The sequence below is a fragment of the Cyrtonyx montezumae genome, unplaced genomic scaffold (genome assembly GCF_038088225.1).
Source record: "Cyrtonyx montezumae isolate F1298 unplaced genomic scaffold, pur_monq_1.0 scaffold_59, whole genome shotgun sequence".
Taxonomy (NCBI): domain Eukaryota; kingdom Metazoa; phylum Chordata; class Aves; order Galliformes; family Odontophoridae; genus Cyrtonyx; species Cyrtonyx montezumae.
In genome coordinates this window covers 193009-208238 of record NW_027072066.1, presented here as the reverse complement: position 1 = coordinate 208238, position 15230 = coordinate 193009, and the positions used below count along the sequence as shown (strand labels likewise).

The 15230-nt window shown below is 54.5% G+C and overlaps 1 protein-coding gene across 1 annotated transcript; it reads left to right on the top strand.

Annotated features, from left to right (window-relative positions):
- Positions 1-969: 969 nt before the first annotated feature.
- LOC136056841 (uncharacterized) lies at positions 970-9419 on the top strand. Its single transcript, XM_065749205.1, has 5 exons — positions 970-979; positions 1096-1187; positions 1268-1456; positions 2281-2366; positions 9230-9419. The coding sequence occupies exons 1-5, from the start codon at positions 970-972 to the stop codon at positions 9417-9419; spliced, it is 567 nt and encodes a 188-aa protein (XP_065605277.1).
- The last annotated feature ends 5811 nt before the right edge of the window (positions 9420-15230 follow it).

Below are 15230 nucleotides of genomic sequence, written 5' to 3'. Positions count from 1 at the left end.
TGGAGCAGGCAACCACAAAGGCCTTGTCCGTAAAGTGTTGCAAGGCAAGCAGACTCGCAGAGCTCCATTAGCTCTCCCCAGGGAGGGGAGGAGAAGGCAGTGGAGGGGAGAAGACGGGAGAGGAGGATAGGGGAGGGAGGAGGAGGAGAGGGGAGGGGAGAGGAGGGAAGGGGAGGAGAGGGGAGGGGAAGGGACGGGAGGAGAGGATCAGGGAGGGGAGGGGATGGGAATAGAGGGTATGGAAATGGAGGGGAGGGGAGGGGATTGAAGAGGGAGGGGAGCGGAGGGGAGGATGGGGAGGGGAAGGGAGCGGAGGATGGGGAGGGGAGGGGAGGGGAATGGAGGGGAGGATAGGTGAGGGGAGGGGAATGGAGGGGAGGATAGGGGAGGAGAGGGGAGGAGAGGGGAGGGGCAGGGAGAAGAGGTTAGGGGAGGAGGGGAGGGAAGGGGAGGGGAGTAGAGGGGAATGGAGGGAAGGACAGGGGAGGGGAGGGGAATGGAGGGGAGGATAGGGGAGGGGAGGGGAATGGAGAGGAGGATAGGGGAGGGGAGGGGAGAGGAATGGAGGGGAGGATAGGGGAGGGGAGGAAAGGGGAGGGAAAGGGAGTGGAGGGGAGAGGAGGGGAGGGGAGGGGAGGATGGGGAGGGGAAGGAAGAGGAGGGGAGGGAAGAGGGAGGAGAGGGGAGGAAGGGGAGGGGAGGGAAGAGGGAGGGGAGGGGAGGATGGGGCGGGGAGGGCATCCGGCTCTGCTGCAGCAGTGCAGCTGCCACCGTTGTTCACAGCTGCTGCAACTGGCACCAGCACGCTGTGGAGCTGGGCAGCAGGAGTGCCTGAGACCCCCAGGAGGTGCCTGAGCACGCCCCCGGGGAGAGCTCTGCAACCAGCAGTCCGGTGCTGCTTGCTGACCAGAACCTGGACCAGCAGCACGTCTGTCCAGCCCCAGGCTCTGTCAGGGGCTGCAGGGCGGGATGACACCGGGTACCACTCACAGACACGAGACAGACATGGCTGCTCAGTGCAGAGGGCACAGGCTGCACTGTGTGAGTTCAATGACTGCAGCCACATGTGCCCTGCCCATCCACTCCTGCTCACAGACCACACCTTCTTCATGCAGGAGGAGAAGAGTGAAGCCTATGAGGAAAAGCAGAAAGAGCTGCACGGGGCCAAGGAGCAGAGCCAGCAGGAGGTGAGCATGGCCCTAGACTTCCCTCTAGGTATCTGTGCTAAGCATGCGTGTCTCTCATCACCCCTCTGTGCCACTGGCAGATCTGCTCCCTCCAGGAGAGGGTGCAACAGCTGAGCAGCCAAGCTGAGCACTGGGAGCAGTTGCACCAGGAGAGTGAGCAAACTCTGAGTACGTGCAGACAGGAGCTGGATGTTTGCAATGTGGAGATGGCTTTCTTCAGACAAAATAGGCAGCAGCTTCTCTCAGAAATGAAGCAGAGCCGGCAGGAGGTGAGCATGGCCCAAGCCTTCCCAGTAGGCACCTGTGCCAAGCGTGCGTGTCTCTCATCACCCCTCTGTGCCACTGGCAGATCTGCTCTCTCCAGGAGAGGGTGCAACAGCTGAGCAGCCAAGCTGAGCACTGGGAGCAGTTGCAGTTTGACACACTGGAATCTCAGGCTGCACAAGAAAAGGAGCTGGCTTTGCTCAGACAAGATAAACAGCAGCTCCGCTCAGAAATGGAGCAGGGCCGGCAGGAGGTGAGCATGGCCCAAGCCTTCCCTCTAGGCTCCTGTGCTAAGTGTGCCTGTCTCTCATCGCCCCTCTATTCCACTCGCAGATCCGCTCCCTCCAGGACAGGGTGCAACAGCTGAGCAGCCAAGCTGAGCACTGGGAGCAGTTCCAGTTTGTCACACTGGAATCTCAGGCTGCACAAGAAAAGGAGCTGGCTTTGCTCAGACAAGATAAACAGCAGCTCTGCTCAGAAATGAAGCAGAGCCAGCAGGAGGTGAGCATGGCTCAAGCCTTCCCACTAGGCTCCTGTGCTAAGTGTGCCTGTCTCTCATCACCCCTCTGTGTCACTGGCAGATATGCTCCCTGCAGGAGAGGGTGCAACAGCTGAGCAGCCATGCTGAGCACTGGGAGCAGTTGCAGTTTGACCCACTGGAATCTCAGGCTGCACAAGAAAAGGAGCTGGCTTTGCTCAGACAAGATAAACAGCAGCTCCGCTCAGAAATGGAGCAGGGCCGGCAGGAGGTGAGCATGGCCCAAGCCTTCCCACTAGGCTCCTGTGCTAAGTGTGCCTGTCTCTCATCTCCCCTCTATTCCACTCGCAGATCCGCTCCCTCCAGGAGGAGCTGCTACAGCTGCGAGCCATGCTCAGCAGTGGCAGCAGTAGCACCGGGAGAGCGAGCAAACCCAGGTTGCGTGTGAAGTGGAGCTGTCTGTTTTCACGGTGGAGCTGTCTTTCTTCACGCACGTGCTCGGGAAGGTCTGCGAGCAGCAGCAGGACGCAAACAGAACGAGAACCAAAGACAGCCCAAGGGTAGAAGGAGCACAACCTGAGCCGCAGGCACCGCTGGAGGAGGTGATCTGACTGCCTGAAACTCACCTAGAGGATGAGAAGAGTGACAGAGCACAGGAAGTGTGAAAGGCACTTGCAACTTTCCTTATAATAAAATCAAATTAAAAAACAAACTAATAAAAATATTAAAAATAAATAGAAATAAAAAATAAAAGGAGCTCCTCTCATCTCATTTCTCACCACTGCCACCTCAGTGCTCCTTTCCAATTTCTGAGACCCCGTTCCGTAGTTCCAGTGCCTCACTCTCTCACCCCAAACCGCCCCGCTTTTTGTCCCAGCTCTCCCAGTCCCCTGTTCCCGGAGCTCCCTTCTCCCACTGCACTGCTCTGCTCTCCCACCCCGGCTCTCCCCTTTCCGTCACCCTGGAGCTCTCTCCCCATCCCTATAACCCGATCCCCATTCCCAGCTCTCCCGCTGTGGCTCTCCCCGTTCCCTATTCCCGGTGCTATCCTCTCTCACTCCAGATTCCTCCTTCTTCCTCTTTGCTGCCTCCCATCGCTTCTCTACCCCACCCCGCCCTCAGTTCCCCCCTCTCCCACCACAAACCTCCCCTCTTTCCATCCCGGCTCTCCCCATTCCCTACTCCCTGAGCTTTTTTCTGCCACATCCCGCTTTTCCCCTCTCCTCCGCCCCAAATCTCCCCTCTGTCCGTCCCAGACCTCTTTCTTTCTGCCTTCCCGACTCCTATTTATTGCTAAAGAAACTATCATGTGCATAAGGAGCACAACAGCACTATTTCACAAAGATCAGCAACAAAATGGAATGGAATACGATTGGGAAGGTTCACTGTTTACTGCCACACCACCGCCATCTGCTTTTGGAGCTGTGGGCCGACATCACAGAGTAGGAGGCATTACTTTCAGAGCAGCCTTCAAAATTATAGCTGATGTTTCTTGTGTGAAAGATGATAGTAAACCAACCATTTGGACACAACCGAGCAAAGAATTAAATCAAATCTAGAAATAAATGCTTTTCTGTTATTTATTTTCTTATTTGTTTATTTATTCATATGGTTTGTGGGTTGTTTTTTTTTTTTTTGCAAATGAGTAAAAAAAGATTGAGGAAGAGCAGATAAGTTCATAAGTTCATAAGTTCATAAGTTCATAAGTTCATAAGGTTGGAAAGGACCTATAAGATCATCTAGTCCAACCATCCTCCTATCACTATCTCTACCCAACTACTAAATTAAGTCCTTTAGCACCTCATCTAAACGCTTCTTGAACAGCGCTAGGGATGGTGCCTCACCCACCTCCCTAGGCAGGCCATTCCAGTGCCTGACCACTCTTTCAGAAAAGAAATGCTTCCTCAGGTCTAATCTAAATCTTCCCTGGTGCAACTTGTGGCCATTCCCTCTCGTCCTGTCATTACTTATCAGGAAGAAGAGGCCTACCCCCTCCTCACCACAACCCCCCTTCAGGAAGTGGTAGAGTGCAATAAGGTCTCCTCTGAGCCTCCTCTTCTCCAGACTGAACAATCCCAGCTCCCTCAGCCGCTCCTCATAAGACTTGTGCTCCAGGCCCCTCACCAGTTTTGTTGCCCTTCTCTGAACACGCTCCAGGGCCTCAATGTCCTTCTTGTAGTGAGGGGCCCAAAACTGAACACAGTACTCGAGGTGCGGCCGTACCAGAGCTGAGTACAGGGGGATGATCACCTCCCTGCTCCTGCTGGCTACACTATTTCTAATACAGGCCAGGATGCTGTTGGCCTTCTTGGCCACCTGGGCACACTGCCGGCTCATGTTGAGCCGAGCATCAACCAACACCCCCAGGTCCTTTTCCTCTCTACATTCTTCAAGCCATTCTGCCCCAAGCCTATAGCATTGCATGGGGTTATTGTGGCCAAAGTGCAGGACCCGGCACTTGGTCTTATTGAACCTCATCCCATTTTGCTCAGCCCAGCTGTTCAGCCTATCCAAATCCCTCTGAAGGGCCTCCCTACCCTCAGGCAGTTTGACACATCCTCCCAGCTTTGTGTCATCTGCAAACTTACTGAGCGTACACTCAATTCCCTCGTCTAGGTCATCAATAAAGATATTAAACAAGATGGGCCCCAATACCGACCCTTGGGGGACACCACTCGTAACAGGACGCCAGCTGGACTTAAATCCATTAACCACTACCCTCTGGGCACGGCCCTCCAGCCAGTTCTCCACGCAGAGAAGAGTGAACCTGTCCACACCACAGGCTGCCAGTTTCCTCAGGAGAATACTGTGGGAGACCGTGTCAAAGGCCTTGCTGAAGTCCAGGTAGACTACATCAACAGCCTTTCCCTCATCTACCTGTCTGGTCACCCAGTCATAGAAGGAGATGAGGTTGGACAAGCACGACCTGCCCCTGGTGAACCCGTGCTGGCTGGGTCTGATCCCTTTATTGCCATGCACGTGTCGTGTGATCTCCCTCAATATCATCTGTTCCATAACTTTCCCTGATACCGAGGTCAGGCTGACAGGCCTGTAGTTCCCCGGGTCTTCCTTACGGCCTTTCTTGAAGATGGGAGTCACATCGGCAAGCCTCCAATCTTGTGGGACCTCTCCAGATAACCAGGAATGCTTCGGTACAGCACTTCTGGCACTCTCCCACAGATCTCAGCATGCAGGAGATGGTTTATTAACTGTGCTGTAAATAAGGCAGAGCATCACTCCCCGTCCCCACGTTTTCCCACCTCTCTCTCCCCTTTCCCTCCCCCCACCTTCACTGCACATTCCCACCTTCCCCTTTTCCCCGGATCCCACATCCCACCTTCCCGCACTCTCCATTACCCCACATGCCACCTTCCCTTTACCCCATTACTCCCACCCCACCCCACCCCACCCCGCGCTTTCCCTTTGCCCTCCATAACCCCTCACCTCATGGCTCATTGCGCTCATGGTCAGCGGTGCGCTGCTCCGCGCAGCGTCCATATGCTGCTATGGAAACGGACGCGCCGCAAGGCGCATGCGCCAGCAGCCCGAACCCGCGAATGCGCGCAAGCAGCGGACTGAAAGCCGCGCATGCGTAAAGGCGGCTATCCAAACGCGCATGCGCGCACGGTGCGACCCGACTTCTGCGCGTGCGCAGAGGCCGACTTCAGCCGCACAGTGCACGGTGGGGGCCGCGCACTTTGCGGCTCGGGGCGGGTGTTTGCGCCGCCGTTGTTGCGCTGCTGTCCGCCCGGCGCTGTGCTCGGCTCAGCGCTGTGCGGGGAGGCTGCGGGGCACTGCGTCCCGAGAGCCTGGGAGCGGTGCGCCGTTCTCAGCGGAGCTGTCCGAGCGCTGATTGTATGTCACGTGGTGCTTTACGTCCGCAAAGCCGCCAATTTGGAGCACTGCAGCACTCAGGAACAGTTGTAGCCAGTTGTGTTTTCTTTCGGCCCGCCCTACTCCTTCCGGCCCTCTCATTGGTTCCGCCTGCTGCCCGTTACGCGCACACCCCGCCCACCATGACCATTCTTCCGGTAGAGCCTTGCCGCCGTGATTGGCCGCCCGCGCGTATCCGCCCTCTGGTGCCTGCAGAGCCGACTGGCTACAGTGGCTGTCACTCAAAGACCGAGAGGCGGGACGAACGAAGCCACGGTTGCTCTCTATTGGTGCTCCCGTCCGAATGACGTGCTCGTGCGCTGTCCGGGCGGTGATGCCGGTCCCGCCATGCCGAGTGAGGGCAGTCCGGGCAAGGGGCTCACGGCGGTGTGACGTCGCTCGGAGCGACCCGCAGAGGACGGGGTGATTGTCACGTGACCCGGCCTGGGGGCTCCCGGAGCGTCCCAGGTACCCCCAGGGACTGACCCCAGGGATGGTGGAAATCCAGGACGAAGGTTCACTTTTCTCATTCCCCTGTACTGCAGCAAAGGGGAGAGGTTTTGTGAAGGGCACGGCGGCGGTGGATTCATTTTGTAAAGATTGCAGACCTCAGTTCCCTTCCTGCATCCAAATTGGAATGAGACGCGGGTGCCTGGACATGCTCTAGGGGCCCCACGGAGCTGGGAAGGGAGGAAAATGGGGCTCTCTCCCCCTCCTCCCTTTTGTTCCCCTCCCTCAGAACGTGGCTGCCCCCCATTGTCCCACACGTGTGCTGGGCAAGACCTCAGAGAGCGGCTCACCAGGGCAGAGCAGAGGGGGAGGTCCCCTCCTTCAACCTGCTGGCCACGCTCTCCTTCATGCACCCCGGGATCCCATTGTGCTCCGGTTTTAGGGCACCTCTCCCATACTCCAGGACCTCTCAGAGGTGACAGAGCAGCTCAGCAATCAGCTCTGGACTTAACTCCATTCTCCGCTACCCGCTGGGAACGACCCTCCAGCCAGTTCTTCACCCAGAGAAGAGTGAACTTGTCCACACCACGGGCTGCCAGTTTCCTCAGGAGAATACTGTGGGAGACCGTGTCAAAGGCCTTGCTGAAGTCCAGGTAGACTACATCAACAGCCTTTCCCTCATCTACCAGGTCACCCAGTCATAGAAGGAGATGAGGTTGGACAAGCACGACCTGCCCTTTGTGAGCCCGTGCTGGCTGGGCCTGATCTCCTGGTTGCCATGCACGTGCCGTGTGATCTCCCTCAAGATCATCTGCTCCATAACTTTCCCTGATACCGAGGTCAGGCTGACAGGCCTGTAGTTCCCCGGGTCTTCCTTACGGCCTTTCTTGTAGATGGGAGTCACATCGGCAAGCCTCCAATCTTGTGGGACCTCTCCAGATAACCAGGAATGCTGACAGATGGTAGAAAGCGGCTTGGCAATCACCTCTGCCAGCTCCCTCAGCACCACTGGGTGGATCCCATCTGGCCCCATGGACTTGTGGCAGTTCAGATGGAGGAGCATGTCTCTGACGGTCTCTGCTTGGATCACATGGGGTGTACTATGCGCTCCGTCCCAGACTTCCAGGTCAGGGCGAAAAGTACCCTGAGGATAACTGCTCTGTCTATTAAAGACAGATGTGAAGAAGGCATTGAGAACCTCAGCCTTTTCCTTATCCTCCGTGATTACAGTCCCTGCCTCATCAATTAAAGGAGAGAAATTCTCCCTAGTTCTTCTCTTGCTGTTAATATATTTGTAAAAGGATTGTCTGCTCTCCTTTACTGCAGTAGCCAGTCTAAGTTCGAGCTGGGCTTTTACATTTCTAACTTCCTGGCTGCAAATCTTGGCCAGTTCTCTGTAGTCTCCCCAAGTAGCCTATCCTATCTTTCAAAGGACATACACTCTTCTTTTCTCTCAGAGTCTCAACAAAAGTTCATCCACACCGGTCTTTTTCCCCTCCAGCTCAACTTACGGGACTCAGGGACAGCCAGCTCCTGTGCCTTGAAGATTTCCATCTTGAGGAGCATCCAGGCTTCCTGGACCCCTTTACCCCTCAGGAGCGAGTCCCAGGGGACCCTTGCAACAAGTGTCCTGAACAGGTCAAAGTCTGCCCTCCGGAAGTCCAAGGTAGCAGTTTTGCTAGTCACCCTCTTGACGTCACCCAGAATAGCAAACTCCACCATTTCATGGTCACTCTGGCCGAGACAATCTCCAACCTTCACATCTCCTACTGGTCCTTCCCTGTTAGTGAAGAGCAGGTCTAGCAAGGCATCTCCCCTGGTAGGTTCTTGCACCAGCTGTGTCAGGAAGCAATCCTCCACACACTCGAGAAATCTCACGGACTGCTTCCTCTGCACAGTATTATATTTCCAGCATATATCAGGGAAGTTGAAGTCCCCCATGAGAACGAGTGCTGGCCATCGTGCAACATCTACTAGTTGCTTGTAGAACACCTCATCTATCTCTTCATCCTGACTAGGCGGTCTAAAACAGACCCTCACCACGATGTCACCCCTACAGACCATCCCCCTGATCCTTATCCATAGACACTCTACTTTGTCATTTCCAACCTCAAGCTCTTCAACATCAAAACACTCTTTGATATAGAGAGCTATGCCACCACCCTTTCTTCCCTGTCTGTCCCTTCTGAAGAGCTTGCAGCCATCAATCCCAGTACTCCAGTTGTGGGAGGGGTCCCACCGTGTTTCTGTAATAGCCACAAGGTCATGGTTAGCCTGCCTCACAATGGCTTCGAGCTCTTCTTGTTTATTGCCCACGCTGCGTGCGTTGGTGTAGATGCACTTCAGCTGAGACATCTGCCTCACCCCTTCCTCCAGCACAGCCCCCCTGGACTCTTTACTGGTGAGCCCTGTTTTATCCCCTTCCCCCGTCACAGCTAGTTTCAAGCTCTCTCAATGAGTCCAGCTAGCTCCTGTGCTAGGATTCGTTTCCCCCTTTGAGACAGGGGCATTCTATCAACAGATAACAGGCCAGGAGTCGAGTAAACTGCCCCATGGTCAAAAAACCCCAAGTGTCTGTCTCTACACCAGCCTCTCAGCCAATGATTCATCACCTGTGTTTTCCTAGCCCATTCCGTGCCCTTCACCGCCCCAGAAGGTACGGAAGCAAACACCACTTGTGCTCCCACCCCTTGAACTAATCGCCCTAAGCCCCTGAAATCTCTTTTCATAGTTTGCAGGCTTCTCTGACTTATTTCATCGCTGTCTGCCCGAACTATGAGTAACGGATAGTAGTCAGTGGGGCGTATCAAATCCGGGAGTCTTCTAGCTATGTCCCTGATCCGGGCCCCAGGGAGACAGCACACTTCCCTACGGTTTGGGTTCGGTCTGCAAATGGGGCCCTCAGTTCCCTTGAGAAGGGAGTATGCTACTCTGTATTGTACTATGAAATTCTTAATTCTCCTGATCGTGCCTGCAGGTTGGCAAAAGCAGCTTTCGATGATGCTATTGCAGAACTGGATACGCCGAGTGAAGAAAGCTATAAGGACTCTATACTTATCATGCAGTTGTTACGTGATAACCTGACACTATGGACTTCAGACATGCAGGGTGATGGTGAAGAACAGAATAAAGAAGCGCTGCAGGATGTGGAAGATGAAAACCAGTGAGACACAAAGGCCAATAAGAGAACCCATCTCTGACCACCCTTCCCCTCCCCACAAAAACCCTCAGTGTCACTCTGAGAACCACCAAATCTGACTTACATTGGGTCTCAGAATTTAGGTTCCTGCCCTGTTGGGTTTCTTTCTTTCTTTATTTTTTTTTACACAGTTTAAAAGTTCTTTTCTTTCGCCCACTACCATCATCTTCCTTTCTTTCTTGGCAGCAGCAGTCTCAATGCGCGGAGTCGACCGCCTTGCCATTGGTGACCTCCTGGGGGAATCTTCCTGCACCTCCCCCTTTATCTCCCCTTCAACGTCCAGTGCTGCAAAGCTATTGCTTAGGGGGACCTGGGGACACGAGGTAGGCAGAGAGGGAGATTGCCCACGGTACCGAGCTGGGACTCTCTGCCAGCCCTCCCCATCCCTCAGATACCCCCCCTCTGTCCCATGGGGACAGGTCAGAGAGTCCACCACCAATTGTGGGGGATCTCCCCGGCGCCTTTCTCTCTGGCACTCGAGGGAGCTGCTCCACCAGTCAATCTCCCGCTCGCAGTCCCCGATGGCCCTCAGTCCCTCCACCTCCTCTTTCAGCTCTGTCACCGTGCTAAGCAGATCTTCCACCTGCTCACACCTCACACAGGAGAACTTTCCTTTGGCATCGACTCAGCAGTGGGTGCTCGCTGCCGTCTCTCCTTCAGCGTTAGCGTAAGGCCTTTGCTTTATCAGACACTCTCCCTTGCTCATTTTATTTGATTAATTAGCTTTATTTCCAACCATAGCATGGGAGGCATTACCTTCAGAGCAGCCCTCAAAATTTTAGCTGATGTTTCTTGTGTGAAAGATGATAGTAAAACCTACCATTTGGACACAACCGAGCAAAGAATTAAATCAAATCCAGAAAGAAAAGTTGTGCTGTTATTTATATTCTTATTTATTTATTTATTTAGGGTTGGTTTCTTTGTTTTGCTTTTTTTTTTATCGCAAAGGAGTGAAACAGATCAAGTCAAAATGGAGGAAGTGAAGATGCTTTGGTACAGCACTTCTGGCACTCTCCCACAGATCTCTGCATGCAGGAGAGTTTAACTCAGCTGGAAATAAGCCGGAGCATCACTCCCGCATTTTCCCACCTCTGCCCTTAACCCCCCACCTTCCCTGCACGTTCCCTCCTTCCCCTTTGCCCCGGATCCCGCATCGCAACGGCAGCGGCAACGATCCGAGGAGGAGAACTCACTTCTGAAATAAGACACCGAATGCCAAAGAATACGGTATAACACCATTTAATTGGAATCGAAGCCAATGAATCAAACACGAAGAGGGAGAGTGTGGGAGCTGGTGGACTCTTGAAGGAAGGAACCTTAAAGCCCGCCCAGCTACTACCTGGTTTTCTGTGGAACTGAGGCATCCACGCAGCCCGGGCCCTAGCACACAGGTCACGCACAGATACAGAATGAAGAGCAGAGCTCTTCCACGGAGCTGAAGCTGGAGAAACGTCCAGTGTTTCCCCCTATTAGGAACAGTCTTTGGTGAAACTCGCGTCCAAGGGGGGTTCCAGAACCTTCTGTGTGCCTCCACGTCGGCTTCGTGCCGCATCACAGTGGCATCTAGAGACTTCTCCGAGCTTTGAACTTCTCTGAGCCTCGACGAGATCCGAATCTCACAGGTCCAGCAGGGCATCCACCAGGGCACACTGGGAATCCCACGGCCAGGGTGGGGGAAAGGCATTGTGACATCACAGGGCAGGGCGTGACATCATAAAGCACAGGGCAGCTTCCCCCAGCACAGACGCTTGGGGCAGCCGCTCCATCGGGTGCTCACTGCTGGAGCTCTGCTCTGGGTGACAGCCACTCGCGTGTTGACAATCTTGGCAAGAGAACAGGGCGAAGATCCACCTGCCTCTCTTAGAGCTCACCATCGTGGGCATGTTTCTGTTTTCTCTAGAGGCCCCTGACTCAGTCAGGATGGATCTGGAGATGGTAATCAGAATCCTCCTCGAGGTCCTTATGTGCTGTGTCCTTTCCTCCCTGCTGAGGCCTGGTTGCATCCGCCTCTACGGAAGAGTATGCCGACTATGGGGTCAGGTGAGCGAGTGAGATGCATCGCGCAGGGAGCGTAGTGCAGGGTAGGGTGTGGAGCAGGCAACCACAAAGGCCTTGTCCGTAAAGTGTTGCAAGGCAAGCAGACTCGCAGAGCTCCATTAGCTCTCCCCAGGGAGGGGAGGAGAGGGGAGGGGAGGGGAGAGGAGGATAGGGGAGGGGAGAGGAGGGAAGGTGAGGAGAGGGGATGGGAAGGATAGGGGAGGGAAGGGGATGGGAATGGAGGGGAGGATAGTGGAAGGGAGGGTAGGGGAGGGGAGGAGAGGGGAGGGGAGGGGAGGAGATTGGAGGGGAGGGGAGGGGAGGGGAGGGGAGGAGATTGGAGGGGAGGGGAGGGGAGGGGAGGGGAATGGAGGGGAGGATAGGGGAGGGGAGAGGAGGAGAAGATAGGGGAGAAGAGAGGAGGGGAGGGGAGGGGAGGGGAGGGGAGGGGAGGGGAGGGGAGGGGAGGGGAGGGGTATGGAGGGAAGGATAGGGGAGGGGAGGGGAGGATGGGGAGGGGAGGGGAGAGAAGGGGAGGTAAGAGGGAGGAGAGGGGAGGATGGGGAGGGGAGGTAAGAGGGAGGGGAGGGGAGGATGGGGAGGGGAGGATGGGGCGGGGAGGGCATCCGGCTCTGCTGCAGCAGTGCAGCTGCCACCGTTGTTCACAGCTGCTGCAACTGGCACCAGCACGCTGTGGAGCTGGGCAGCAGGAGTGCCTGAGACCCCCAGGAGGTGTCTGAGCACACGCCCGGGGATAGCTTTGCACCCAGCAGTCCCGTGCTGCTTGCTGACCAGAACCTGGACCAGCAGCACGTCTGTCCAGCCCCAGGCTCTGTCAGGGGCTGCAGGGCGGGATGACACCGGGTACCACTCACAGACACGAGACAGACATGGCTGCTCAGTGCAGAGGGCACAGGCTTCACTGTGTGAGTTCAATGCCTGCAGCCACATGTGCCCTGCCCTTCCACTCTTGCTCACAGACCACACCTTCTTCATGCAGGAGGAGAAGAGTGAAGCCTATGAGGAAAAGCAGAAAGAGCTGCACGGGGCCAAGGAGCAGAGCCAGCAGGAGGTGAGCATGGCACTAGCCTTCCCTCTAGGTATCTGTGCTAAGTGTGCCTGTCTCTCATCACCCCTCTGTGTCACTGGCAGATCTGCTCCCTCCAGGAGAGGGTGCAACAGCTGAGCAGCCAAGCTGAGCACTGGGAGCAGTTGCACCAGGAGAGTGAGCAAACTCTGAGTACGTGCAGACAGGAGCTGGATGTTTGCAATGTGGAGCTGGCTTTCTTCAGACAAAATAGGCAGCAGCTTCTCTCAGAAATGAAGCAGAGCCGGCAGGAGGTGAGCATGGCCCAAGCCTTCTGTTGTGGTTTTGTGGTTTTGATGCCGGTATTCCACATCAGAGCATCATGCAGCAGTTAAGGAGTTAATGCTGTGGGAGCAGCAGAGGGGAGGGGCGGAGCTCCGCACCGGATGCAGGCGGCGCTCGGTCTGGGCGCGTTGCTCTGGGCTGCCGTGGAGGTTCAGCACGTGTGCTTCCCCTGCGGGTCCTCCTTAGCGTAAGCTCACAGCTTTTGGTTTGGAAATTGTTATCTCTCTTTCAATTGTTCAATTTTATTAGATTTAGTAAAGTTACCGCTCCTTCTCAGATCGTGCCGTTGTTTTCTTGTAGACCCATCCCTTCCCGCCGTTTCCCCCTCCCCCTCCCGGAGCGCGGCTCTGCTCGGGCGGCCGCGCGGCCACTGACGCAGTTTCTTTTTTCTCTCCCCTCTCCCTTCTCGGTTTTCCCTTGGGTCACTGTCACGGACAACACCGTGACAATTATTGGTGGAGGATGCGGGCAGTGCAGTATTGGCACTCCATTGTACATCTGGTGCAGAGTGGACTAAGGTTTTTCATGTACCTCATAGCATGCTGGCGTCTCTTTAAGCTCCTCGCGTTCAGCACCGGAGTAGTGTGGATATACAGCTACTTTAGTGTGCTGAGGGGGTTACATGCCTCCTACCTAAACACCCTGGCTAACGTGACAGATTATGCGGCATTTGGAACGGTTTCCAATTACTCTTTTCAGGTCTTTACCTATATTCAGGATGTCAGCCCGGCAGTTGTGGCAGCTGTGTTATCTGTTTTTCTGAATGCACTCTCTGCAATAGTAATTTACATCATGTGGAGGGAGCGTTCCTCAAAACCAGAGAGTGTTGAATGGCAGGGAAGGTGGAAAAAATTAGGAAAGAAATTAGAAGCGTGGGGACCCCCGGTGGTATGCAATTTTGATCTTGAGCACCTGTGGGATCCTGAGAAATTCAGTGAGTGTTTAGGTAAGGAGTCATGTGACTCAGGACGATCTGAGAAGGAATGTATTGTTTGGGGTCTGGCTTGTGCTTATCGAGCCATAATTGATATTCTGGAGAGAAATGGTTTCCAAACCAAGGTCCAAAGCAAAAATGAAAACCTCGAAGTTAGACCTGACCAATCACAGGAAGCACCGGTATCAGTGTCGGTTGCCCCTGTGGAAGGCCAGAAATGGACACGGCCGTCCTCGCGCCTAGAACGGAAAGAAGAAGCAGAGAAAAAAAAGGAAGATCCAGGCGAGGGGCCCTCCTCAGCACCACCACCACCACCACCACCTAAAAAGGCCACTAAGAAAAGTGAGAGACATGGAGAAGACAGCGATGATGATGGAGTCACTGTTACCACTACTCGTCGGCCCCTAAAGATGACTGAAATACAAGGTTCAAGAAAGGAGTTTGTACGGCGCTCGGGTGAATCTATTGTCACCTGGTTGCTGCGGTGTTGGGACAGCGGTGCCAGCAGCGTGTCCCTAGATGGCAGTGAAGCCCGCCAACTGGCAAGCATTGCCCGAGACCCAGCTATCGACAGAGGAATTGGCAGATGTCTGAATGGAGTCGCTACCCTCTGGGAACGAGTACTAGTGGCTGTAAAGGATAGATACCCTTACAAAGATGATCTGGAGCCTAAGGTGGAAAGATGGAACACCGTGGAGAAAGGCATCCAATTTTTGAGAGAAACAGCCGTAGTAGAGATGCTGTATGATCCCAATTTCGTCCCTAACAATCCACACCAGGACCGTGATCCTGATAGAGTAAGGTGCACACCTGATGTATATCGCAAGCTCTCAAAAACAGCACCAGAGAGGTACGCAAGTACACTGGTAGCAATGTTCCATAGATTCGAGGGTCAAGACAGAAGACTCCCAGTTTATGAATTGACTATTACACTCCAAAACTTTGAACAACAGTTTCCACCATCACGTGCTTCCATTGCAGCTATAGTAGCAGAAGAAGTAGGTGAGATAAAGAAAACTATACTGGACGAACTGTCATTACTGATGAATAGGGATGAACCTGTGTCAGTATTGGAAACACCTGATGAAGACGAGCATGACGCAAAGAATCTGATGAAGCAATTTATCAAACTGTTGAAAGTCTCGGCCACCAAAGGCAACCGCCCCTCTGCACGAGCAAATGACGGCAGTAACATCATGTCACGTGTGGCCATGTGGAGCTTCTTACGAGAAAACGGAGAGGACATGAGGAAGTGGCATAAAAAACCCACTCCTGTACTGCGAGCACGGGTGAGAGAACTACAGCAGAGATCAGCCACCAATGAAATTGCTCCCGTCACTGCAGGTAACCAATAGAGGGGCCCTGCCCTCAGCCAGGGGAGGGAAAGGGATAACAGAGTGTATTGGACTGTGTGGATTAGATGGCCTGGCACATTA